This window comes from Rattus norvegicus, chromosome 1 (assembly GCF_021556685.1).
Source record: "Rattus norvegicus strain SHRSP/BbbUtx chromosome 1, alternate assembly SHRSP_T2T, whole genome shotgun sequence".
Classification (NCBI taxonomy): Eukaryota; Metazoa; Chordata; class Mammalia; order Rodentia; family Muridae; genus Rattus; species Rattus norvegicus.
This window is the reverse complement of record NC_141534.1, coordinates 237,088,303-237,113,287: the sequence shown is the minus strand read 5'-3', so window position 1 is coordinate 237,113,287 and position 24,985 is coordinate 237,088,303. Positions and strand designations below refer to the sequence as shown.

At 44.6% G+C, this 24,985-nt stretch overlaps 1 protein-coding gene across 29 annotated transcripts in view; it reads right to left on the bottom strand.

Annotated features, from left to right (window-relative positions):
- Smarca2 (SWI/SNF related BAF chromatin remodeling complex subunit ATPase 2) overlaps positions 1-24,985 on the bottom strand; it is a 167,491-nt gene that overhangs the window by 48,309 nt on the left and 94,197 nt on the right. For all 29 annotated transcript variants that reach the window (XR_015632072.1, XR_015632078.1, NM_001429134.1 and 26 more), the window contains 4 exon segments: positions 20,372-20,535; positions 16,021-16,248; positions 11,426-11,503; positions 6,792-7,010 (listed from right to left, as the gene is read on the bottom strand). Coding sequence is in view for 27 of the 29 variants with exons in the window: in NM_001429134.1 (NP_001416063.1) it covers positions 6,792-7,010; positions 11,426-11,503; positions 16,021-16,248; positions 20,372-20,535 (689 nt within the window). In the remaining 2 variants the exon portion in view is untranslated.

The following is a 24,985-nucleotide window of genomic DNA, read 5'->3' as shown; positions in this document are numbered from 1 at the left end:
GCATGGCATGCTTGGGTGATGTCTACCTATATGCAGAGCTTGGCCCCCTCGTCCCCCAAAGCCATCGCTTTCTCTTTGTTCAGAAGATACTAATTTGCAAATTAACTCCTGTGGTCTCCTCACTGGGTTAGTACTGAGCCCCTCACCCCTCCTCTGTCTCTTGGTTAGTTTATACTCATCGAGAAGCAAACCATCACAGATTTTCTCCAGTTCCAAAGGCCTGCCCCAATCCAGAGATGGCCGGGGAGATGGGGGTCTACTGAGAATGGCACTGGAGAAGCATGGAACATTCTTCCCAGGAAGTCACTCTATGAAAGGAAGGCAAGGTGGAGACGCTCCTTCCATGTAAGGAAAGCTAGGTCAGGCCTACGATAGGGCTTTCGGCTGGATAATAACTCTTGCTTGTCTACTCCTAGGTTCTTAGCACGGAGTGTCTACACCCTTGGCATTTTCCAAGTGGTAGGAATATCTTTGACATACTTAGTGACGCGACTTCTAGTGAACTCTGGCTAGAGTTGGTCACAGAAGACCAACAATGTAGTGAGAGTTCCTTAAAAACCCAGTTTATAGAGTGTGTTTTGGTTTTAATCCCAGGTGTGGACTAGGAGGCTGCTTCAGTTTGCCCACAGCCACTAATTGTCTCCTGCTCTAGGAGGGGCGTGATTTTTGCCAGCTGCAGATAATTTAGTTCTGGGGTCTCTGGAGAGGAAATAAATGTCAGAGCCCCGAGAATGGTAGTGGTGGAGGTGGAGGTGGAGGTGGGGGTGGGGGTGGGGGGGCTGGGGCTGGGGCTGGGGCTGGGGCTGGGGCTGGGGGTGCCAGGGAAAGAAGGTTGCTGCTTCCCTTGCTGCTCCTGGCTGCTGTTGCTGCAGTTTGACAAGAAGACGTTGGAGATATCCTGATGCTGATGACTGGACTGGTCCCAGGAAATATGATGTCCCTAATCAGCAGGAAGTAGTCTAAAGAGGTCTATGCGCCTTCTCCCTCTAACCTTCTTTCTTTCCTACCTGGTGTTGGGGGCTTGGAAGAGATCCGGGCGGAATAAGGGTTTGAAGGGAGGTGGAGGTATAAGGACTTATTAAAATAACTCAAAACAAATACAGCATCAACACAACAGTGTGACTAGAGTGTTAGAAGCTTGTCCTGTACGTTAGCTGTCTTCTCAGTGATGAGGAAAACACCAGAAATAAATAGCTTAAGGAAGAAAGGCTTATTCCGACTCATAGTGTCAAGCATTTCGGATCATGGACAGCTGGCTGTTCCTTCTGGGCCTGTTCTCTGGTGAAAGGGTATGTGGCACAGGACAGTTGCTTGCCTCATGGTAACCAGGAAGCAGAGGGTGAGACAGAAAGATGGTGAGCACAAGATACCCTTTATACTCTCAACTGACAGTCTTTCTCTGGTAATGCCTTAGGTACCACCAGCTCCCAATAATGTCACTCTATGGACCCACCCATGGGTTAATACACGGTTGAAGTAAAAGCCAGAATGATACAATGGCCTCTCAATGGACTACATTTACCAGCTAGGGACCATGTCTTCAAAGGCTTTTGGAGAAACATACTCAAACCACAATATCCAGACTGATTCCTAGAGAGGCCAAAGTGCTTGGAGACTGAGGGCCATCAACTGGTCAATGGTTTCATCGATCATATCCGGTTAATGAGTACCTCTAATGAATACCCTGGTCACTAAAGGTCAGTGCACTTCCTGTTTGGAGTTCCTACTGATGTGGTAGGAGATTCAGATGCCCGAATCTACAAGGAAAGGTGAGGGTTAGCGCGCCTCTTGTTCGACTCACATACATGATCAGGAAACTAGAGCTGCAGGGGTATTTTCCTGAGTTCTGTGAGCCACTCTAGTAAAGGATGAATCCAAAGAGCTCATGGAAACATCTAAGCCAGTCAGGAAAAGGCATGGGGCCCCTTGACCCTCCTCAAATGTGGCTGGCCTCTGAAGTTACAGGCAATGTTGTTAGGATTGTCTCCCTGATCTTGTCAGGTCTTGGGCAGCACTGAACTGCTATTGAGGCTGAAGTGAACTATTGTCCCTTCTGGGTCAAAACTTTAGGTAGGGACTGGAGAGATGGCTCAATGGCTAAGAGAGCTTGCTGTATAATCCTGAGGACTGGAGTTCACATCCTAGACCAGTGTAACCAGGGTGCATCCCTATCGTGTCATTTTCATCCCAAGGGATCTGATCTCCTTTTCTAGGCTCCACATATACATGGGGATACCCATCCACACGCATGTGTGCACAGACTTTCACACAGGCATGGACACACATAAATAGATAAAATAAGCCTTCGGACAACGACAAACCCCTCAAGGTGTGGGAGGTGGGAGGCATGCTCAGAGCAATGTTCACCAGGAAGCTAATGAGGCTTGGCCTTCAGGCCCCACATAGCTTCTTCTGGATTAGCCTCTCACTATGTCTTCCCTATGGTCACAAACTTCTAGAAAAATCTGTAAGCATCAGACATTCCACTCCATGCAGGTTGTCTTTTAAAAGGCTCCTGGATCTGTCCAACCATCAGATTCTAGAAATTGTAGACATCACAACCCCTTGGTGGTAAGGAAGGGGCTGGTTTGGATGTATCTATCCCACATATTCCAAAGCAGTGTTCAGGAAGCAACCAAGACACAGAAAAGCTGAGTCCTTTAGACTAGAAAAAACAAACAAAAAAAGCAAAAACAAAACAAAACAAAAAACCATAGACTTAATGAAATATAAGAACACAGAACTGTTTCTGGCTGGAGCTGGTGGCCAGGATCCCTGATGTCAAAAGTACCAGTCATCAAAGTCTTCAAGATCACAAAAAGGGACCAGGCGTATGTGCATATGGGCGTATGTTCTGCGCCCATCAACCTTGTGCCAACTCTCATAGTGACTCATGGGGTGGGAAGAACTCAGTTGTATGCCCTCAAGGTCATGCTTCAACAATAGCTTCTATCTTTATCCAGACACAATCTTGGGAAAACAATATAATATCCCCAGAATGTCCCCATTGGGTAAGGGGGCATTCAACAACAACAACAACAACAAAAAACAACAACAACAAAAAAACGAAAAACAAAAAACCAAACTTACTCCAAGACTGGGGAACTGCCTGCTACCAAAAACATTAAGTTTCAATGGAAATGGATTTTCAATCAACTTAAAGTACTTTATTAAATAACAACAACAACAACACAAGGTGTGTTTGAAATAAATTATGATTCTCCTCATTTAAAACATTATGAATCAAGGGGGAAAATGCTTTTAAAAAATCCCTTGCAGCTAAAGAGACTCTCTCCAGGATTCTATGAGAAATTTTTAGCGTATTCCAATTCTAGAATAAAACCTGTTTGTGGGGAAGCTGTATTTGTCGGGAAAGCAGCAACATCACCATCGACACTTGTCCTGACTATGCTGAGATGCTAGGTGAGAAGGCTAGGTGGTCATCCACACTTTTCTTGCTCTCCTGGCCTCTCAGCCACATGGTTCTCTGTCTTCTAGGGAGCTGAGGTGGCCACACAGAGGAGGCCTGCACAGCAGGACATAAGGAAAAGCTTGTGGAACAGATGAGGCACAACCAGATGGGCTCCTGCACCCCTGCCCCGTGCCATTTCCCCTCTTAGAGCGCATGTGGACAGAGACGGACCAATCTGTCAAATGCTCACCCAGCCTGGCTACATGACAAATGCCATGAAGAACAAGATGTGCTCACCCAGGACCCATCACCGTGGGCTTTTCATGCCTGAGGAACAACCCCGACTTACGGTTTTGGTTCACAGACGGGTGTAGTTAGGGACTTCTGCTATAGCAGGGGTTAGAGCCATCTGTGCATTCTACGGTACGGTCTGTTTTGCTGTGGCACCCAGTGGCGCATAATAGCTGCACGTGGAAGACTGAAATTCTAATAAGGTACAGCTCCAGATCCAGCTTACCAACTAGCCAGGAAGTCAGACAAAGCCTGAGAATGCTGGGAACCCAGAATGGTGCTGTGAGAGAGGGGCAGACAAGGAAACGCAAGACAACACCGGGATGTGCAATCGGTGTTTATCTTCCAAGACAACCAATGAACTGACTGAGCCTTGAAGGATGAGGAAAAGTTCAAAAGAGGAGGGTTGGGAAGTCCATGCCAGACTAAACCTGTGTATATTTTACCCACGAGGCTGTGTTGTGAAGACAGGAAATGCATTGTTCTGTTCTCTCCAGGGCATAGATTCAAGGTCAGGGAGGAACTATAGGGAAAGAGAATTCTGGTCAGCGGGAGGAAGAACCAATCTTCAAGGCTGATACTGAACTTCAGGGCTCAGAAGACAAAAGGATAGTGTACTGCCTTCGAGGGCCAGCCAGCCTCTTGGCATGGACTCTATAGAGTGTGGGCTGGGCACGGGATGGCCACAGCCCCATTCAGCCGCTTTCCAACTCTGCCTTCCAACTCTGGGACTCTATGCATCATCCAAGCCTTAGCCAAGCAGGCTTTATACAGTGCTGCCAGGAGGAAGAATAATTTCAGCCTCAATGGAGCGTATCTTACCCTGTCGTACTTGCCAGTCTCCCTCTCAAGGCCACATTGGCTGTGACTACGAGAGACGCCAATCACTAGCAGAACTGGGCATCTCCTCTACACACCCAGCCTAAGAGCCCCTTCGATTTCACTTTACTGCAGCAAATACTTAATTGCCGTATATTCAGATTGCTTCTGGGTCAACAACAACACAGGATTGTAACTCTCAAGAGTTGAGATCCGGGTGTCAGTTGTCTTCCGGAAGGAACAGCAAGTAGACATCCAGACCATGAAATACAGTGTTTGAAAAGAATGCCAACAAGGTACATCCCACTAAAGCTGTGCTGAGAACGGCTTCTGCCCTCCTGGATGACTTGACACACTGCTAGGGCACCTTAAGGGATAAAATCAAAACACATGAGTTTCCTCCATAGAGGAGTTAGTTCTGTAAAACTAACTGGTTTTCTGTTCTGAATGAGCCTGCTGCATTCACTTAGAAAGTTCTCCAAGCGCTGCTGGGAAGCCAGTAACTTCCACTTTCCTAGGATTAAGGTTTGTTTCTGCAGTCACTCACTAAGTCTCTGTACATGTTGGGTACTGTGAAGGATAAAATGAGTTACGGTAAGCTAGCCTAACACGGAGGCCTCCGAGATTAATGTTGTCATCCTTCCTAGGAGTAATTTTCTACGATTATAAAGCACAAGATAAGTTCGACTACAACCTTGACCAATAAACAGGGTTAATATGCCTATCGCATCTAGAGATTACTCATATCAAAAAATCGATTTTGAAGTTGTGGGCCTACGTTATGTTTATTTCCTCTCTGGTAATAACACTTCAGGTGATTAATATATTGCTTTAATAAAGAGAAAGGAAATCCAATTTTTCCAAGCTCTGAAATGAATATTCAACGAAATCTCCTTACACTCTAGGATGAGTCTTAATTACCCAACCAAACTACAATCATAACAGTCAAACAGAGGGAATTCGCAGAGGTGCATTCTGAGGCCATTGGAACCCTTGCCTGGGTCTGACAGGGAAACAATCACACACAAGTTACATTTCATATGCAATTGTTCAACCATAAACATGAGTGATGCCTTCTTGGATTTTCTTTGCAGAATCCCACAGACACCCTCTTTTCGAAATTCAGGTCACATCCCTGTCATTACATAGCGCCCTGAGAGAAGCATCCCTCCAGCGGTACGGAGGCCATCTGCCTCAGATATCCAGCCACAAAACCCTCCCCAGTTCCCCTCTCCCCACCTACCCTCTTACGACCCAGGCCTTGAAATCCTTGGCTCACAAGGCTTGGGAATTTTATTCCCTTTGAGAAAATGGACGGTGCCCAACACTAGCTTCTGTTTAGTTTGGTTTTTACCCAACTGCACATACTATTTCCAGCACTTGCTTTGCTGGCCCTGTCTGGGAAGCATGTCCCCGGCTGTTCTGCCCATTAGGTACCAAGTCTGTTCAAAAGAATAGAAAGGACGGCTGAACCCCACTGGCCCTGATATTCCCACACATGACTGGTAGGAGCATGCTGATATTTCTGGGGTCCCAGAGGAATATCGTGCGATTTCAGTCCCGGTCAAAATGAGAAATTACCACTTTCTGAAGAGGGAATAAAAAAAATATCCCCACAAACTTTAAAATAACATTTTCTTTTCTCCCTACCACCATTGACTTTAGTCTGGGTATCATCGCTATTTAAAACAGATCAATCGCGCCGAGCCGACGTTGACATGCAAACACACCAGTAGCCACTGACTCTGTATTTCTATCCGGCTGTGCGCCCCAAACAGTCACACGCACTTTTTTGGGCTTCAATTTCTTCATCAAAACCAAATAGTACAAAGGACCATCCAAATCTAAATGCGCTCTAACCATGAAATCACAGAGCCAGAAATCACACAGAAAACAACGTTGCCTCTGAACTCTCTGGGCAGGCCACGCAGAATTAAATCCATGATTAAAGACCGTGAAATAAGGGTGAACAATTAAAACAATCTCTAAGGACCCCTCGTGCATTCTGAGAAAGTGAGGCATGGCCAGACAATTGACCATAAAACATTCATGTGTCTCACAGCCCTAATAATCTTCACTTCTTACAGCCAATTCTCCTCTCCCCTAAAAACCGCCTGGAAACACAGAATGACTGCTGCACAAGGAAGACTCCCTCAATGTTCAGGAGCCCAGGCTACGCCATCAGCAACTCTGCCACCAGGGCAGAGAATTCCAGCCAAGTCACTGAAAACACTCCAGCCACCAGGTAAGTTTGAAAAGCCACACCTACCCTGAGCCACTGCTTCTCGGTGAGGGCATCGCTGTAGTCCACATCCCGGCGCTGGCGAGAGCCCCTCCCAAATATCTTCTCCTCCTCCTCTTCGCAGGTGAGCCTTTCCACTTCAGCATCATCCTTAATTATCCAGGAGGGCAGCTCATCTTCCTCCATCAAGCGAGGCTTGCGCTTCGGGTTTCTGGCGTCCTCTCTCCGCCGGTCCATGTCCATGCGCTGGAAAACAGGGACGATAGTGTCACTGAGGGAAGAGGATTCTGTATGGCAGAACTTACAGTCTCCAGAAGTTGTCTTCTACTGCTGAAGTATCCACGTCAGCCCCTCATCCTAGTCGGCTTGTTCTAGGTCATCCTTAAGCACAGGTGTACATGGACGACTCTTCCTTTATACCCATCATTTGAATTTACATAAAAAAAACTTCCCTCTTTCAGGACTCTTCTTCCTCGCCTAGGAGTGTGTACGAGATTCAAACAAAGGATGCATTTAAAAAATGTGAGCCCTGGGCCAGTAAGGGAGTGAAGGGGCTTGCTGCTAAGCCTGCTAACCGGAGTTTAGTCTCTGGGATCTAGAGGATGGAAGGAAAGAACCAATTCCAGCAAGTTGTCCCCTGACCTCCACACATGTACTGTGGTATGCACATACCATATGCAAAATAAATGAATGGGAAAATATTTAAGCATGAGCCCCACGTGTGTAATCCACTGCTACCCCCAAACAAGTGGATTCTTGGAGCACATACAAAAAGTCTTTATGAAGAGGATTTGAGATTTTAAAGGAACAGAGAGAAACATTTCAGAGGTACTCAGGTACAATTAGGTATTAGCCACAATTACATATCGAGGAGACACGGATGGTTACCCTGGTCAGGTTGCCAACGTATTGGCTTCTCAGGACTGAGTTGGGGTTAGGGAAGGACCATACTCCTTGATTCTTTACTTCCTAAAAGTTCAGCTCTTAGGAAATTATTATAACACAACAGCCTACAGTCAGTATCTTCTCAACTCGTCAAGACACACGTGAAATGCCTTCCCTTTGTGGCCCTCAGGAGCCTGTGCCTTTCTGAGTTTTGCTTTTGTTCTAGAAATCCTATCTGGTTCTCAGTAAATGATGAGCCGCGGGCACATGGCTTTAAGTGTAGCCAAATAATCTGAAACGTGTACAAGAAAACCCAAAATGCACTGTTTACGCTCTCTCTACACTAGTTACATATATCCAGACCATCCCAACGAGGAAATAAGTCATTAATAATTCATTATTTACCTTTTCCCTCTTCCTCTGGTTCTATACCATACTGAAACACAGATTGAATAAAGTGATTTTTTTTTCTTAAAAGCTAAAACTGATAAAAATGTAAGGGAATAATTGCTTCTTGAACCCAAATGTGACTTAAAAGTTAAGCGTCCAGGCTCCTTAAACTATGTTTCAACATTTCTGGAAATTGTTCTGTCTATAAGACAGGGTAAGCTTGGAGCATGGTAGCATCCCATTGGCAGATAAATGTGACCGCCCTGCTCTCCCATGTGCTATTCTTAGCTTGCGATGCTTGGCTTAATCCAGCCGTCTAATGCTTGGCTCCGAAACACGTTCTACCCATGGAAGCTTGACAATGAGAGAAAGGATGCTTCTTTAAGGCAGGACCTAGACAGAGGTTGCATGAGGCAACTTCCTAAGAGCTATCAGATGACTAGTAAGAACACAACCGCCCGAAGACCTACTCTGTGACAAGATGTTGCCACTTCAAGCTCGAGGTAGATCAAATTCCCGATTCCTAGACCAGAGCTTGTAAATTGACCACAGTAGGTTGTTTTATAACTGGAGAGTAGGACAACCATAGAATAAATCTTTAATTTTAATAAAAATAACTGATGTATGTGATTTTTTTAAAAAGAAGGGTAGATTCAATTAAGTATGATAAGGTGCAAGTTCTAATGATTGTATCTCTCTCTAGAGACCCTACTCCCCCAATACCTCTGTAGAACATCTTAAGCCAGCACTGCATAAAAACACTAACTTTTCTATTTAATTACTACCTGGATGTATTCATCCTTGGGCCTTATTACAAACCTTAACATTTATAACTATTTCTAGCCTTCGTAGCAAATACGGCCTCTAGAAGTCCACTATTTATATATTGGTCCAAGATCAATATCTGAAGCATGTTGCTATCATATAAACTTTTTGGTAAAACTCACAGGTTATCAGCATAGAAGGTCCATTAACTACTTGGTGTCTTGGTTTTAGAAGGGGCAAGCAAGGCCACTGTTTGAAAGAAAGATTATCATTTTAAAGAAACTATTTGTTTATAGAATCTATACATTGAAATAATAAGTCTCTATTAATGTGAGGCACTGACCTAACTCTTAATAAAGGATGAAGACTTTAGGTATGTATGACCCAGGGGCTTAGCCAGCTCACATTCCTTTCCTGTTTGTCACTAGCTAAACTCTTTATCAGAGTAGCTGGCTTTGATTCAAATTCTATTTCCTGCCCCCTGGTGGAAGTGCTAATGAACAGCCTTAGTGGCCAAAGGTATACAAATTAAACCCAATAAAAACCAGTATAGCTCCCCGCTCCCTAATAGATGCTAACACTTAAGAGATAGGCCTGAGAGCTCACAAAGTCCAGGCGCTTACACACAACAAGTGCGTTCATTCCTCAGGCAGTCTGGTCTGTCAGGAGCCTGTTTTGGGGTCACATACTCATTCCCTTGTTAATGGAAGACTGGGCCTTGGACAGAATTTCAGGCTTTGTCTGAGATTTGCAATTTCTACAAAAGCTCGGCCTCAAAGAAGAACAGAGCAGCACTAAATGGCTGGGCCTAAGCTAATTTGCGAGTATGGGAGGCCATAGCAGTGTTGAGTGAGCTCTGGGAAAGCCTTTCTGCCTCAGGGTAACCCAGTCACCTACACCTTAGTAAGCTCCACCAAGATACACACTGGCTTCTGATGTGTATCCCCAATTTATTTAAAAGCTTAACCTATAAATGTGGGGAGTGACAGCAGAACCCCACATTAATGCCCTGTCTCCCTAAAATGGCTTCTTCACCTGTGTAGGGAAGAAATCCATTTCCTAAAGCTGGGAGTCACCGCTATGGCTGCCTGTTCTTCTGCCTGAGAAAGAGGCAATGATGGTCTTTTATTGTGAATCGTCATGCGTGGGCATAATCTGTGTCCTCTAGACAAAAGCCACACAAGCTAATAAATCCCCTGCATCCCATCAAAATGACCTAAGCGTCCACACAGCCTCGGCTCTATTCTCTCAACCCCCTCAGCTAAAAAGGCAGAGATTGCAAATCCATTGGGTCGTATTTGGCTTAGCTGTGTTTTCTTTGGCCTGCAATGTTACAGAATAATATTAATAAAGGTCCTGAATTTAGTTGCAAACCTTAATGCTGAGATTGAGCCCAAAAGGGGAGTTTCCTGGAGTCTCTTCAAAACTTGTAATTTCTGGTTAAAGGGGTCTCATAGCTCTGCCTTATAGCCCGGCACCAGTAATCATATCTTTACTGCATGTCTCTTCTCCAGGTGATTTGCTCATGTAGGGTGCCTTATCCAGGATTCCAGGGCTTCCTGACTGATGCCTGTGAGCAGGGTTCTTCAGTGTGCCTGCCTATACCACAGCCATGGTGCACACGTATTCCTTCCCTCCACAGTCAGGCTAAATGCCTGAGATGAAAATCAAAATGACTGAATGCTCTGGAGGAAGCCTAATACGTTGCCTTACACTTTACTCATCTGGATCTGTCCTGCCATCTGGACAAAGCCCGAAACCGCAAACATCACCACTCATTCGGTAATCTATTACATAAGCACCGTGTGCCCTGGACTGCTCTGGTCATTTAAGATGAGAGTGTGAAAGCCCGAAGAAGGCAGTACCCGCCATTCTCCAGCTGCTGGGCAGTCTCCCTCACAGACTGGGCCTGTTCCAGAACTACCATGGCACGCGGTACACCTCGCATGTAAATCAAATTGAGGTTTCAGAAAACTTATAAATGCTACCTATCCTGGAACTTCAAGGTTAAAGCCATGGGTAATGAATTCTAAAGCACCAAGCTCGTCTAACATGAAGCAGGTTTTGCTCTTCTAACCAAGGCTGTATCTTCCTGTGCCTACATAATTTCCCTACAACGACTTCACAGGCCGTTCTTGTTCACCTGCTCCTATTCAGGAAGAGGCTGGCTAAGCCACAGTTGCAAGCTGAAAGCAACGAGAATGGGCAGCTGTCCAGTCTGACCTTGGCCTGGGATGAGGAGTGGGTCGCTCGCTGGTGAACTATGGACCACATAGCCTGCGCTGAGGGTGAAGCTGCAACTCAGCTCTGGCCAACTGCTTCCTCACAGAGCTGTGGGCCAAACACCGCCCCATTTCCACTTTCCAAAGGAAGCCAGGAATCGGGATTCTTTTCATGCTGGCAACAAATTCTAAATTTCAAGAACTGCTATGTGGGCCAAACACAATATGTCTGCAGGCTATATCCAGCCAGTTTGCAGACTCTGAACCAAAAGCAAAGCACAGACTTCAGGACCTAGGTTCTGCCCAGAATACAGGCTGCAGGCTGTCTGGGTAACAAAAAGGGGAGGTGGGGAAGGGTGGGGGAGAGACAGTGGTTTCCCATGATTCCTGTAACATTACCATAAAAAGATCAAACTCTTCTTCCCGGCGAGCAATCATCTGGTTCAGGGTCTCGTCGTCTGGTACCTCATCTTCTTCCTGGGTTCAGAAACAGAATTATTGAAGAGGCTTTAAGAACAGAGGCTGGATAGCCTGTGGGGGAACATTCTGTCCTACTTCTCAGGACAGAAAGGGAACCCGGCTTAGTACCTGCCATTGGTATTCTGAGAAGTTGAGGAGCTTTTCAAACCGTCTTTCCAGCAGGAAATCTGTCTAGGGTGGGAAATCTGCTCTCTAAGAAACACTAGCTCTCCTGGGTGTGGACCTTTTCTGTTACTTTTAAAGCAAGCTACTTAATGTCTCCCCGCCCCCATGACCTCATCTGTAACATAGGCGTGACATCTACTTCACCGGGAGGATGCCAGCTATAGGAACAACTATTTGATGTTAATTCTAGTAAATCTACTCACGGTGCTGCAAATACTGCAGTCATGTTGAATGTTTATTTTCAAAGATCTACCCAAAACAGTGAGACTTTTGTCACTATGCACCAGGACAAGGCGATATACACACACACATACATACATACATACATACATACATACATACATACATACAGAATCTTTAAGATAAGTTGAATCTACATGTATTTTGGTAGGCATTACTATTGATGATGGTTAAAGCTATGGTTAGGACACAATTACAAACTACCAATATAAAAATACCTCAAAATTCCACCTACTTAAAACAATTTGAATAAAATACAGAAAGTGATTACATAAATACTAATAGTTCTTACCTTGTATATCCTGTTAAACAAAGGCACATTATCTGCTAATTTCTCAGAGAACTAGTAAATAGTTCAAAGGTTTTAGGAATGAACAGTATGCTGTGGTTTCTACAAAAATGAATAAGTAAACAAACAAACAAACAAACAAACACACACCAGCAGCGTAACTAGAGGACGTCAGCTCCCAAGATGCCTTGGGACTTAATCACTCTTAGAAATAAATGCAATCCAATAAAGGATAGGATTCAAGATAATCATTACTACTGAAAACCCTTCCGATTTAATTCCCCTCCAAGTTGATCAGAGCCAATCTTTCTAAATATTACATTTCATCTGACAAGGAAGCAGGCTGGCTGGAGGATGGGATCAGAACTGAACCGAACAAGATCTTGTTCCTAGCTAAAGCACTCCCAACAGCCAACCTTAACTGTTTTAACTCTTACAGCAGCACTCTGGCCTCACACAATGGGGCCATAGCTGTCCTCAGACAAGATGCAGATTCTTCTAGAAATTGGCAGGACAGCTGCTCACAGAGACCCAAGTACCCAGGGCACAAAGCAGCCGGGAAGTTTACAAGAAATCTTGCTGTGTTCTTTGTCCCCCCATCCTTCATGCCAGCTGTGATCATGGCACCCTGCACTGCCCTGGACTGTTGGCACAGATGCCCTCCACTGATGTCTGCAAGGTCCCCGGTTGACTTCTCATTAGGGCATAGACTACCAGAGTCTGGTAATAGTTGTCTGACACAGTTGTTGTCCCAGCAGGCTGCTAACAATGAGAAACAGTTGGCACAGAACTCCCCTGCAACCTTATGTGGTGATCTGTGGGTCTGAGAGAGATCAGCGTCTCCCTGTGGTTTAAGAAAGCTAGAAAACCCCCAGCTTCATTGCATATCATCTCACCTGGTCAAGAAATATTTTTACAAGGCCTTTAAAAAAAATAAGTAAGAATGCAGTGGCGACTCCTGGCTGAGTACCAGCTCTTCCCACATCACTGTGTCAAAGCACCTGCCACTTAGATTTTAAATAGACTAAAATGTATCACATTAGTATCTGAAATGCATTTAATATATTGACCATAGTACTTGTTCGATATGTATTTATTATGAGAATGTATACATGTGGTGTGTGGATGTCAAAAGACAACTTGTGAGAATCAGTTATCTCCTTCCAACATTGGGTCCCGGTGACCAAACTCAGTTTGGCAGGCTTGTTGGAAAGCACCTGCCGAGCCATCTCAGTGGCCCACAGTGTTGGGGGAAATGGTCACACGTATAAAGTAAAGCAAAAGGTACCTGATAGTCTAATTCCTAAGTCTGCATCAAATTTTCAATTTTAAAAACCAGAAATGGTGAACTGCTCCAGATTTTAAAAGGTTTTAGATGTGTGTGCGGATGTCTAGGTGCATATGACCAGCTTTGCTTCTCACCATTTCCTGACACTCAATAGGTGTCGTGTGTGTGTGTGTGTGTGTGTGTGTGTGTGTGTGTGTGTGTGTGTGTGTGTGGTGTATGTATCTCCCTAGGAAGGGGAAATAAAATAATTACAGATGGATGGATGGGGCAGGAACTGGAGTAGAGGATCAAATGGATAGGGAGAGAGGAAAAGATTGAGGGAGGGAAGACAGAGAGAGAAGGTTAAAACTAAAGGCCATTTGGGGGGTAGTATGGAAACCTAATTCAGTAGAAGCTTCCTAAAATGTACACATCTAGGAAGGTGATCGAAATGGAATCACCAAATAATGGGGAAGAAGGGGCCCCATGTGACATCTCTCATCACCAATGCAGACACCAGTTCTGGGAATGGGTTACATGCACCCAAGTAGTCAGTCCCATGGAAACCTCTAACGCCTCAACTATTTTGAAGGCTGCTGGCTGCTCTCCACAAACGGATGGCAAAGCCTTAGTGCTGAAGACAGCACCTACACAACTCACTGAACATGGAGAAGTTGAGCTGGGGGGGGTGCCTACCTAGAGCCTTTGGCCTTACTGACTGGTGTTCGGAGCCCTGGAAGGTATCCTGAATGCCACACCAAAGGAGAAAGGCAGGCACCAATTCGGATATAAACATGCATACAAGATGGGCTCTGCAGTAGTGACACAAGCTTGTGAGACAAACCAACCAATATCGGATTGGATTTAAGGCCTACTCCATAAGATAGAACCCATCCCTAACACTGCTTGTGTAGCCATGAATTTGAGACTAGACGAGCCAAGAACCTAGGGGAAAACCAAACACTATTGTTCTGCTAAAAGAATATGGCAACAGAAGCAACAAAGTGACTCTAAGAACATCCTGCTATACTTAGATCAGTGTCTTGCTCAGACATTATCAGAGAAGCTTCCTCCTGCACAGACAGGAATAAATAGAGATCCACAACTGGACAATATGCTGAGAGCGAGTGCCCTTGGAACACTCAATCCTAAATGGGATGTCTTCATCAATTCCCTCCCCTCGAGGCTCAGGGAACCCTGTGGAAGAGGAAGCAGAAAGACTGTAGGAGCCAGAAGTAATGGAGTTCACTAAAAGAACAAGGCCTTCCAAACACAGCAGCGCCCGCACACATGTGAACTCAGAAAATATAGCAGAACAAACAGGGCCTGGGTCGGATGTTATTCCTGTTCTGAGAATGGATGTGCACATAGGCGCATATCCCTAACCCAGAAGCTATCTCCAGTGATAACCACTCACAAACGAGAGGACACCGAGAAAGAAAGAAGATGGATTTGAGTGGGCGGAGAGGTGGGGAGGATCTAGAAGTTAGAAGAGGGAGAAACCATGATTAGAATATATTACATGAAAAAAATCTATTTTCAATTAAAAAGACTTTTAAAAAGGATATATATTTTAATTTATAGAGGATTTAAAAAACACAAGGCAAAACTAATATTTATGCAATGAGAATAATATTTTGTGCAAATATGTAAAATAAATTAATGCTCTAACTTTTAAGCACAGGTATGCAAAAGCAAATACGTCTATCCTTGGACAGTTTTATGGTAAGAACTGGTGTTGGTATTGTCCTCTCTGGATGTTATAGACATGTTTTTAAATGTACTTCAGGTTCATTTTAGGCTGGTGTGTGTGTGTGTGTGTGTGTGTGTGTGTGTGTGTGTGTGTGTATGTGTGTTTACACACAAGGAAGACAGTACTCTATACAGAAATATGCATGCCCAGTTCTCAAATGAATATTTAAAATAAAATGACTGGAACTGGTCATCTGAAAGAATGACTCAATAAAAGAAAGATAAAACACTTTTGCACAACTTTGGCAATTTTTGTAAGTAGAGATGTTAGGACTTGGGTGGGTGATTTTTCTCTGCCTCTGAACAGTTTTTAAAGAGATCCTTTTTATGATAGTTAAGGTGACATTTTCCAAACTCACGAGCTAAAGAGGCTGTGAAGGACAGCCCTATAATTGCTCAAGTATTCCCATCCTTAATCCAAAAGCAACAGAGAATGGGGTTCTGGAGTGTGAGAGGGAGAAAAAAAAGACCACCTAGCCAGAGTTCTATGAAGTATAATTCCTGCAGTTCCACATCTTTCATATAGGAGGCAGCACTCACAATACAATAACATATATTTGGTGGCACTCAACCCTCAGAGGACAGAGACTGTGCACAGACTACACTTGAAGGTCCTCTGGCAACAGCTCCGAAGACACGAATACCTTCCCGAGTTTGTGTGTGCTTGGGATATAAGACAGCAGCTAATTTAGTCATTTTAATCAACACTCAGAGGATTCTTTGAGGAGCAAAGGAGAGGTGTTACTTCTTAATCCTTTGGAGACAAAAGGTCACTGCTAGATTCATTTTGGCTTGTGATACCTCATTCTCCTCTTCGTGCTCCAGGATGGCCTGTAGAAATGCCCTCCGCTCATGGCTGGATGACTTCTGGTCAAACATGCCCGCCTGAATAACCTTCTGGTCCACATTCAGCTTGTACTTGGCAGCCGCGAGAATCTTTTCCTCAACACTGTTGACGGTGCAAAGCCTCAGCACCCGGACCTCATTTTGTTGGCCAATGCGGTGAGCTCGGTCTTGGGCCTGCAGATCCTGTTTTGGAGAACAATATGTTGTGAGGACTATCCCAGCTAAGAGGCTACGTAAGAGATGGGGAATGTCCCATAACCGGCCTTTACAAAGGCTGGATTTTGCTTACATATGAACAAAAAATATGAGCTTTTATTGTCTTTGGAAAAATTCAAGGCTATCTCCTATTGAGGAAGTATGAGCTTAAATTAGCCATGCCAACTGAAATGCCTCAACATTCAAAATCTAGCTCTTAAAATATTTTTTACCTACCCGTAGGTTTGCCCTTCATCAAAACAAAAACCAATACATCTGATGTCAGAATTAAGACTTAGAGATTACCTACAAAAACATGTTCAAGTAGGAAGCCACACAGTCTCTTCACTGTAATATGTTAATAACACTATTACATCATGGAAATGTATTTTCATGCTTTGTACTTATACATACATAACACATACATTTCATTATATACACTATATATACATACATGCACACAAATATGCATGTATTTACATGCATGTATATACAGCTATACGATTCCTAGATCTAACCTATCATAGATTCACTATTTTGTTTTACAAGCACATCCCTGTATACCTGGAAATGCAAACGATTGCTAGCAGCAATTAGAGAATTGGGGGAGGGGAGAGGGCAAACACGTGGCCTGGTATGACAGAATGTAAGAGCCATACTAGCTGTGGCTCTGCCTCAGATTTCACTTTTGGAAGTTTATCCTGAAGAAACCACCATGGGTTTGCATAAATATTAATAAATAAAAGGGCTTTTCCTTTTTTTAAAAAAAAGCATTACCCATTCTTTTGTTTGTTTGTTTGTTTGCAAAAGAGTGAGCACACATTGGACAGTACGAGACTTGCACAGTAGACTGCAGTACTCACCAGCACAGACACACAAGATAACAGAAGATTTAATGACACACAGCCGTAAGTGGGAAGTAGACGTTATGAACGAACATTTACATCCCTTTAAGTGAATCTTTTATAAATGTATGAGGTCATCACCTAACGATAGCTACTCAAACAAACATGTCTTGGTGTGGCCCTTTTCTCACATGGTCCAGGCGAGGGAGCAGGTCTGACACTGATGCACTGTTTACACACATGTCATGAGAGCAGCACGCTGTAAGGACAAAGGTCTAAGCCCTGCTTCTGGCACTCCTAGTGTGGCACTTGTAACGCAGCTGACACTCAGCTTCAAGCTTGCTCTTCCACCCAGCCCAGGTTCCTGTCACCCATGCACAGTGACACCCAGAGGCACAGTGGTCAAAAGTGTGCACAGGAGATCTGCTTCTGCTGCAGGGACCTTTGAAATGGAATGATTAGTTAAGTTAGAAGTTGGCCCTTGGAAGCTGTGAATGGATTCATGTCAGTATCATGTGCTGACCCTTGAGCACAATGCAGATTAGTTCATCAAATTATTACTGAAGAGGACAAATGTAAAATAGATAACTACAATGCCTCCTTGGGGAGGGCTTGAACCAATCATCTCTTCCAACACAGCTTCACCAGGATACCTAAGCAGCAGGCAAAGACAGGCAGGCTCTGTGTCATCAACCTTTCCACCAGAAGTGAGGTAAGCAATCATTTCAGTAACAAGTCTCACCCTGAAGATTTGGGCTCCCTGAGCCAGAGGCAGAAAGGACTAGTCCCTTTACCAACCACCAGCTTCATATTTATACTCCTATTAGGAAAACTCATCTCCTCTTTCTGGGAGTAGCAGACCAAACTTGCCAGAAGGTACAGTCTTCTAACCTACAACCTAAAAGACGTGGATAAAACCACACCACTAAACCAGGTGGCAGCAGATGACACAGTCAGGACTGGGAGTCCAAGAGTCCTTGGGAACTTGTTGCTACAGCTTTGGTGGGGAAGTAAAAGTGTGGCTTTGTGTCTAGATCACCTGTCTATTTTTAAAGTAGCCAAAGTTAGCATTCCTTGGATGGGAAGATTTAAAGACCGTGTGTCTCCCTAGGCCAAAAGCATAAATAACAAAGAATGAATAAATATTTCTGAGGTTTTTCTATATGTTTTTGTTTTACTTTGGGTTTTGTTGTTTGTTTATGGCAGTACTGAAGAGTAACTCCCAACCTCTCGTAACATTTTAGGCAAACTTTCAACTACTGAACTACATTCTTAGGGTAGCATTTACTTTTTGAGACAATGTATCTCTAAGTTGCCCAGGCTGGTCCATAACTCCCAAGGGGATGAACTTGAAATCTCCCTGCTGTGCTATTTATGTGTAGGGTCTCAGTCAGCAGCCTCACACATCATCATCCACATTTATGTGTGCTGATATGTGGTGGTTTGAATGAAAATGGCCCCCGCAGGCCAACAGGGAATGGCACTATTAGGAAGTGTGGCCTTGTTGGAAGAAATGCATCACTGAGGTTTCAGAAGCTCAAGCCAGGCCCAGTGTCAAGCTCTCTTCCTGCTGCCTTCAGACCCAGATACAGAACTCTTAGCCTCCTCTGTGGCACCATGTCTGCCAACGTGAGGCCACGCTTCCCTCCATGATGATAAAGGACTAAGCCTCTGAGCTATAAGCCAGCTCCAGGGAAATGCTTTCCTTTACAAGTGCTGCCATGGTCATGGCGTCTCTTCATAGCAATAGAACACTGAACTAAGACATGATGCCTGAACTCAAGAGCCTAGCTGAGAAGAGAACCTCTTGGGAGACTTTATGGTTGACTGATTTGTTACTCGGTTATGGAACTTCTAGTCAAGTTTGAAGAGCCCGATAAATGCAGGGTTTTGTTGGTAATTCTGAATTCATGCATTCTCCCTTTGCTTCTAGGCAGCTCAGACACTGAAAGCAAAGAGGTGGGAAGAAAACTGTAGATGTGTCACCCTGATAGGAATCCGGCCTGCTGCAGAATGCAATCAGGGACATTGAAATAAATACATGAAAACTGTTTCTGAATATAAAGCAAGCAAACTCTGCCGGAGGCTCCTACCCTTAGGTCTGCTCTAATCTTACTGGTGGCAGAAAATGACTGAGATCCAGGCTCAACACGCAGGCATCCGGGCTCAGTGCATTAGATACCTGGGGGTGCAGCTGGCCCCAGGGAATAGGAAGCAGGCCCGTGCTTCTTTCTAATATACCCCTGTACTCCACTTCCTGCCAGCAGCACTTTTGGAAGTCCCTCCCACTCAACCTTCCCTGTCTCCATGGGATAAGCATGCTCCTGCTATGGATGGCCACTCACCTAGTAGCTGCATGAGATGGACACTGAGTTTGTCTTTCCCACTGGAATCCATGAGTGATTACAATGTGAATGAAACCGGGCTGTTATCACCCTACCCAATGTCTCATAGGCACATGTTCCACTGCCCAGGGTCAGTCAGGAAACCCATAGCATAAAAGATCCAGTCAACACTTATTGGGGAACCTCCAAAAAGCTCCTTTAAAAGAATATCTCTAATACATAATATGTAATATATAGTATATAGTATATAGTATATAATATATAATATGATAACAGTAACAGGTACTCGACGGGATTGTATGTGTGTGATTTTAAGAGATATAGAAAACTGAAGGCAACATTAACTATCCCATACTAAGTGTCCTTGAGGACATTATTTAACTTGCACAGGACTCGGTCTCTAAAAGGCAAAAATGTAAATAGTGACCTTTATGACCTTGCAGAGCAGCTGTGAAAACTGAGTGAAGCAATTCAGGCCAGGAGTCTGGTGCGGAGGGAGCGTTCGGTGATTGCTTGCCGCCATGTTCTTGAGTTTGTTGTTATTACTGGACCTGGAGGCCAAACCCAGGGCCTCATGAAAGCTATGCTCACAGTGCACTCCCAGTCCCTGAAGCATTTTTGATGATTTATCCTTCACCAGATGTAATTCGCTCAACAGCAATCCCAAGAGATTAAGACTGAAGAAGCGAGTTTTGCAGCACACTCTTGGGCTCCTCATGGGCTTGGGCCTACCACAGAAATAGCTGCGCTCGGAGGGAGATAAGAAAATGGTCGTAGTAACTGGCTGGGCTATTTCTCCTTTGGAGAAACTGCCCAGTCATTTAGAGGTGTGCTCTGTCCTATAAGTGTGAGTGATGGAACTGATAATCTTTCCCCTCCTCTCCGGAGGGAAGCCTTGGTGCCCACGTAAGACACACGTACCTGATGAGGATTCCAGTCGCTGTCAAAGATGACCACAGTGTCTGCGGCCTGAAGATTTAAGCCCAGGCCCCCAGCTCGTGTGCTCAGCAAGAAAATGAAATACTGGGACCCAGGTTCATTGAATTTCTTCAGCAAAGCAGCACGATCTTCAGACTTGGTGGTGCCTGAGGGGATAAGAGAAAAATAAATTTGCCAATTAACTCCTGCCTGAAAAAGGAGGAGAAGCAGGCAAACATGCTGTTTCCTTTAGAAAGTACACCCACACTCCTCAGTACCGGTGAGGAAATGGTTGGGGTGGGTTTGGGTAGATTTGGAAGGAGTTTGCAATTAGAAAAAAAAAAAAAAAAAAGAAAGGAAGGAAAGGAGTGTTTATAGGTTCCTGACCAGATACCTTTGCGATTTCACAAACTCTGGAAGAGTCTTACTTTAAGAAGTAACAGACACATTTCCTGAACTTCTTTCTGGGATTAAAAATAACAGTGTTGAAAAACCACCCACAAACACTGACATCCTTACAAAGTGTTTATATCGGTTTAAAGCAACTTTGCTGAGAGGCATTAGAGCAAGGTCTTATGTACCCCCAAGAGGGCAGAAAGGAGCTCCTCTCTGCTGCCTCAGATTTGGTTGCTGCAAGACAACATAGTAAAATGAGCAACCAGAAAGAAGTGTTTCCACCCTGAAGACCTGAAGCCACAATACGGAAGAGTGACCCTCTGTGCTTCTAAGGATAACTTGCTGCTCTTTTGAATTAAAAGATGCTCAACGAACACCAGTCCACAGGGCAGGCTGTTAGATATCAGGGTCGTGATAACGAGTTCTGAAGAAACAGTAGAGTCTCAACAGAGATCATGGATCCCAGGGTGTGACACTCCCTACGGCCACACCTATGTTCTGCTCTAGCCATCTGGAACATATTTGCCCGCCCTCTCTATAACCCGTACTTTGGAAGGGGACATCGCAAGGCTCCACCAGTGTTCTATCTGAATGTATTTCACTAGGGAAGTGGATGCTAAATTCTGAATGGGATGCTAGGAAAGACCTAAGCTGTTACATGAAACTCCCTGCCTGACTGCTATACAAATGTTATTCCTACACAGTGTTCCGTTTTTTCTTTTTCTTTTGGATGAAAATATACCACAATGTATTTCAGAGGATCAAAACATTTAACTGACTCCAGCTAGAGGAATCAAGTTACTCACTAGGGTCAAGTTCCCAAACATGGGGGGAATCTGTTTTTCACATTTAGCAAAAATAATGAGTATCCTCAGGAGGGAAGAGAATCAAGCCCCCAAATAGAGCAAGTGGGGACTAGGAGAGAGGATCTGGGCTCTCCTGTAACAAAGCAATACTCTTCGGATTCCTTTTCCTTTCTAAATTAGATCCACCCCCTCTTTGGTTTGGTGAGCTGCTCAAACCCTTCTAGGGGGAACTGCAGAAATACAGACTTGGGGGAAGGGTGGCTTACTGGTTGGGTTCTGAAACGTGCAGATCTTATTTTTATTATTTTCAGAAATGGCTTGCTGAGATTAGAGCAGACCATTTGTCCGTGATGCTAATAGAAGACACACTTTGTTCTGCAGGAGAACTTCTCTACGCAGCCTTTGTGGTCTCCATTTTCTACACACACACACACACACACACACACACACACACACACACACACAGAATGTTTGCCTTTTGTCTCGCAGTTTTGTAAAGTCTATGAGTGAGTCTCATCCGAGTTTGCAACTCATCACAGAATAGCATCATGGCAGAAGTGTATGGCAGAGGGAAGCTGCCTACCTTGAGACTAGGACAAAACACAGAAGGGAAGGGAAGGGAAGGGAAGGGAAGGGAAGGGAAGGGAAGGGAAGGGAAGGGAAGGGAAGGGAAGGGAAGGGAAGGGGCACATCACCTCCTTGAAGGGCATGTCCCCAGTGATATAGAGGTTTTCTACTAGGCCCCGGTTCAACCACCTCCCAGTACAAACACTCTGGGGACCGACCACAAATTTAAAAAGAGGATGAATGCTAGAGGAAATTGAAGATCTAAACTATAGATCTTATCCCACCCTTTAGTTAGTGGAGGTGGGGATTGAACCAGGACCTTGCCCATGGTAAGTTAAGTGCTCTATCCTTGAGCTACAGCCAAGTCCTAAAGAACTCCCAACCCCTCTAGTTGATCTCCTACACAGGGTTCAGTTTGAGAACAGTCTACCAATTCTACACGTGCTCCAGGCACACTTCGTGTCTTTAAGTGTTCTTGTCTGTAAGTGATGCCCTTTTCGGTGCTAAATTACAAGGATTCATCCCTCACAGGTTTATCCTCTGACTTAGGTTGAAAGGAAAGGAAGACAAACCAACAGACGTCCTCCTAAGCTGGGAAGAGGAGGAGTAATAGCATGAGTTCATTAATGGCTGGGACAGGGACTGGCCTCCTAGGTCTTCCGAGGTCATAACCTTCAAAGGTTTTAACCACTGAAAAACTATCTAGTAAGAGATGAACAGGAGCAACCTGGAAATGTGCCAACCTAGGACGAAATAACCTCAAGGGCGAAACAGACCACTGCAAACTAACAGCGTCGACATGATGTAGTCTGAGGAGCCCTCAGGGCTCTCCTCCAGGGACCCTAGGCAAGCAGATCAACTGTGAAGCTTCTGGGTGTTTATCGTTTTTGTTTTTGTTTGTTTGTTTTAAGAAAGCTGGATCAGACTTATTATAAAGACAAAATGGAAGCGTTCCATTGCTTTCCACAAAGCTACAGTGCTTCCTATGAGAACATTCAGAACCTCCCGGCCTCTCTTTCCTGTTGGTAGACACCAGCATTGGCTCTCTGGTGCTTACCAGCAACTTCTCAGTTTGGCTCCGGGAGAGTTCATCCAAAGGCGAGTGCCCAGGTGCCCAGGATTTAATGCGATCCGCACCGGCGTCGATTTCCTGGCACGTCAGACTCTGAGGCAGGACGTAACCCACTACAGGAGCACAATTAACAGCAAGGGGCAACAGCGCTGAAAGTGACAGAACTTGCCAGAAGGAACACACGGAACACATTGCCAGACTGTCGTGGCTGATAAGACAGCTTTGGCTGTCTTGGGAAATTTCATCTTCTGGATGAAACTCCACCATTTGCTCTCTCGAAAAAAAAATTTTTTTTCCCCATGACAACAAGACAATGAGCTAGTAGCTAAATTTTTCTATAAATCACAATCTTTGTAAATCTTTGTAAATCTTGTGTATGCACATGTGTGTATGAATTTTATATATGTATGTAGATATATTACTATTATTAATTATTATTATTTACACATACACACAGCTTTTAGCAAGAGATTTTTCTTCCTGAAGCTACAGTTGAGATATTGAATTTGGTAATGAAAATCTAAAGCCGTTTTGTGACCTGGATGATAGGGTGGTGCGGGGGTGCAGCTGGAAGGGTGTATACTAACATGGCCATGTGTATAACACTCTTTACTTCCGAAATGAGTGGCTGCTGCTTACAGACAGTAGAGAAAAGCCAGTCTGGGTATCCCAGTCCCCATGGAGCCCTTTTAGACACCGTTGTCTCTCCTGAAAGCAGAACGGTGACCTGCCCAGTTGTCTTGCCTCCCTAGCTCCTAGCTGTGTGCCTGAGTTCGCAATCCTGGTTAGAACACAGCTGAGGGACGAGCTAACCACATTTCGAAGACAGTGTTGTTTCCCCTGGCTGTGCTCAAACCAAGTATTTCTCAGGCTAGATGATCCAAGTTAGAACCTGGTTTCACAGCTCAGCTCTGTGTTGGGTTCTTCTAAATGGAAACTGCACTGACGGGGACAAAGGACATTTACTGAGACAGTTAACGATGCCCATGAAGTGTGTCTCCTTTCCCTCTTCTCCTGCATGTATCAGGCACCCCCTTAACATTAGTGGTTATTCTTCTACATAAACAGTAAGAACAGCAACCAAATAGTTAAAAAGACTTCTGGATTTGCAGAACAAACACAAGAGAGACTGGAGATCACTTATTGGCGCTTTCTTTTAAAGATACTTCTGTCGTTGTTAAATGTAAGTGCACAATTTGCCTGAGTTTGTGTATGCCACATGTGTGCAGTGCCCATGGAGCCCAGAATGGGGCACTGGAATCCTTGGTGCTAGAGTTACAGGTGGTTGTAAGTTGCCACACGAATGCTGGGAACTCAACTCAGTGAGCGCTCTTAGTTGCTGAGCCGTCTTTCTAGCCCTTCATCTGCTTCACGGCTTCAAATATTCCCAGGGTCCAGAAAGAAACAAAGCAAAACACATTGACGGGAAGTGTCGTCAGTGCTGAGGCAGACACCTCAGGGTGACTCACAGCCTACAATCCAGAGGGAAATCAAAGAAATTAAACCCTGAGCAATTGCTCTACCTGAGCAATGGCAGGAGGTCCCGGAGTGGGGGAAAGGGCACCTCTCCAAGAAAACAAAAACCACTCAGATTTGATAAGAGAGAGACTGGATGGTTAAGGCTGTCGAGGAACATGTACTCACACTGACTCAACCACTCATCAGCTGGCAACTTGGGAGAGAAAGAGTAAAGGGGCTCAAAACCATCGAGTGTGATGTCCCAACTAACTTTACGAGTAAAAGAGCTGACGTTAACCTAATAAGACCCCAAGAGGT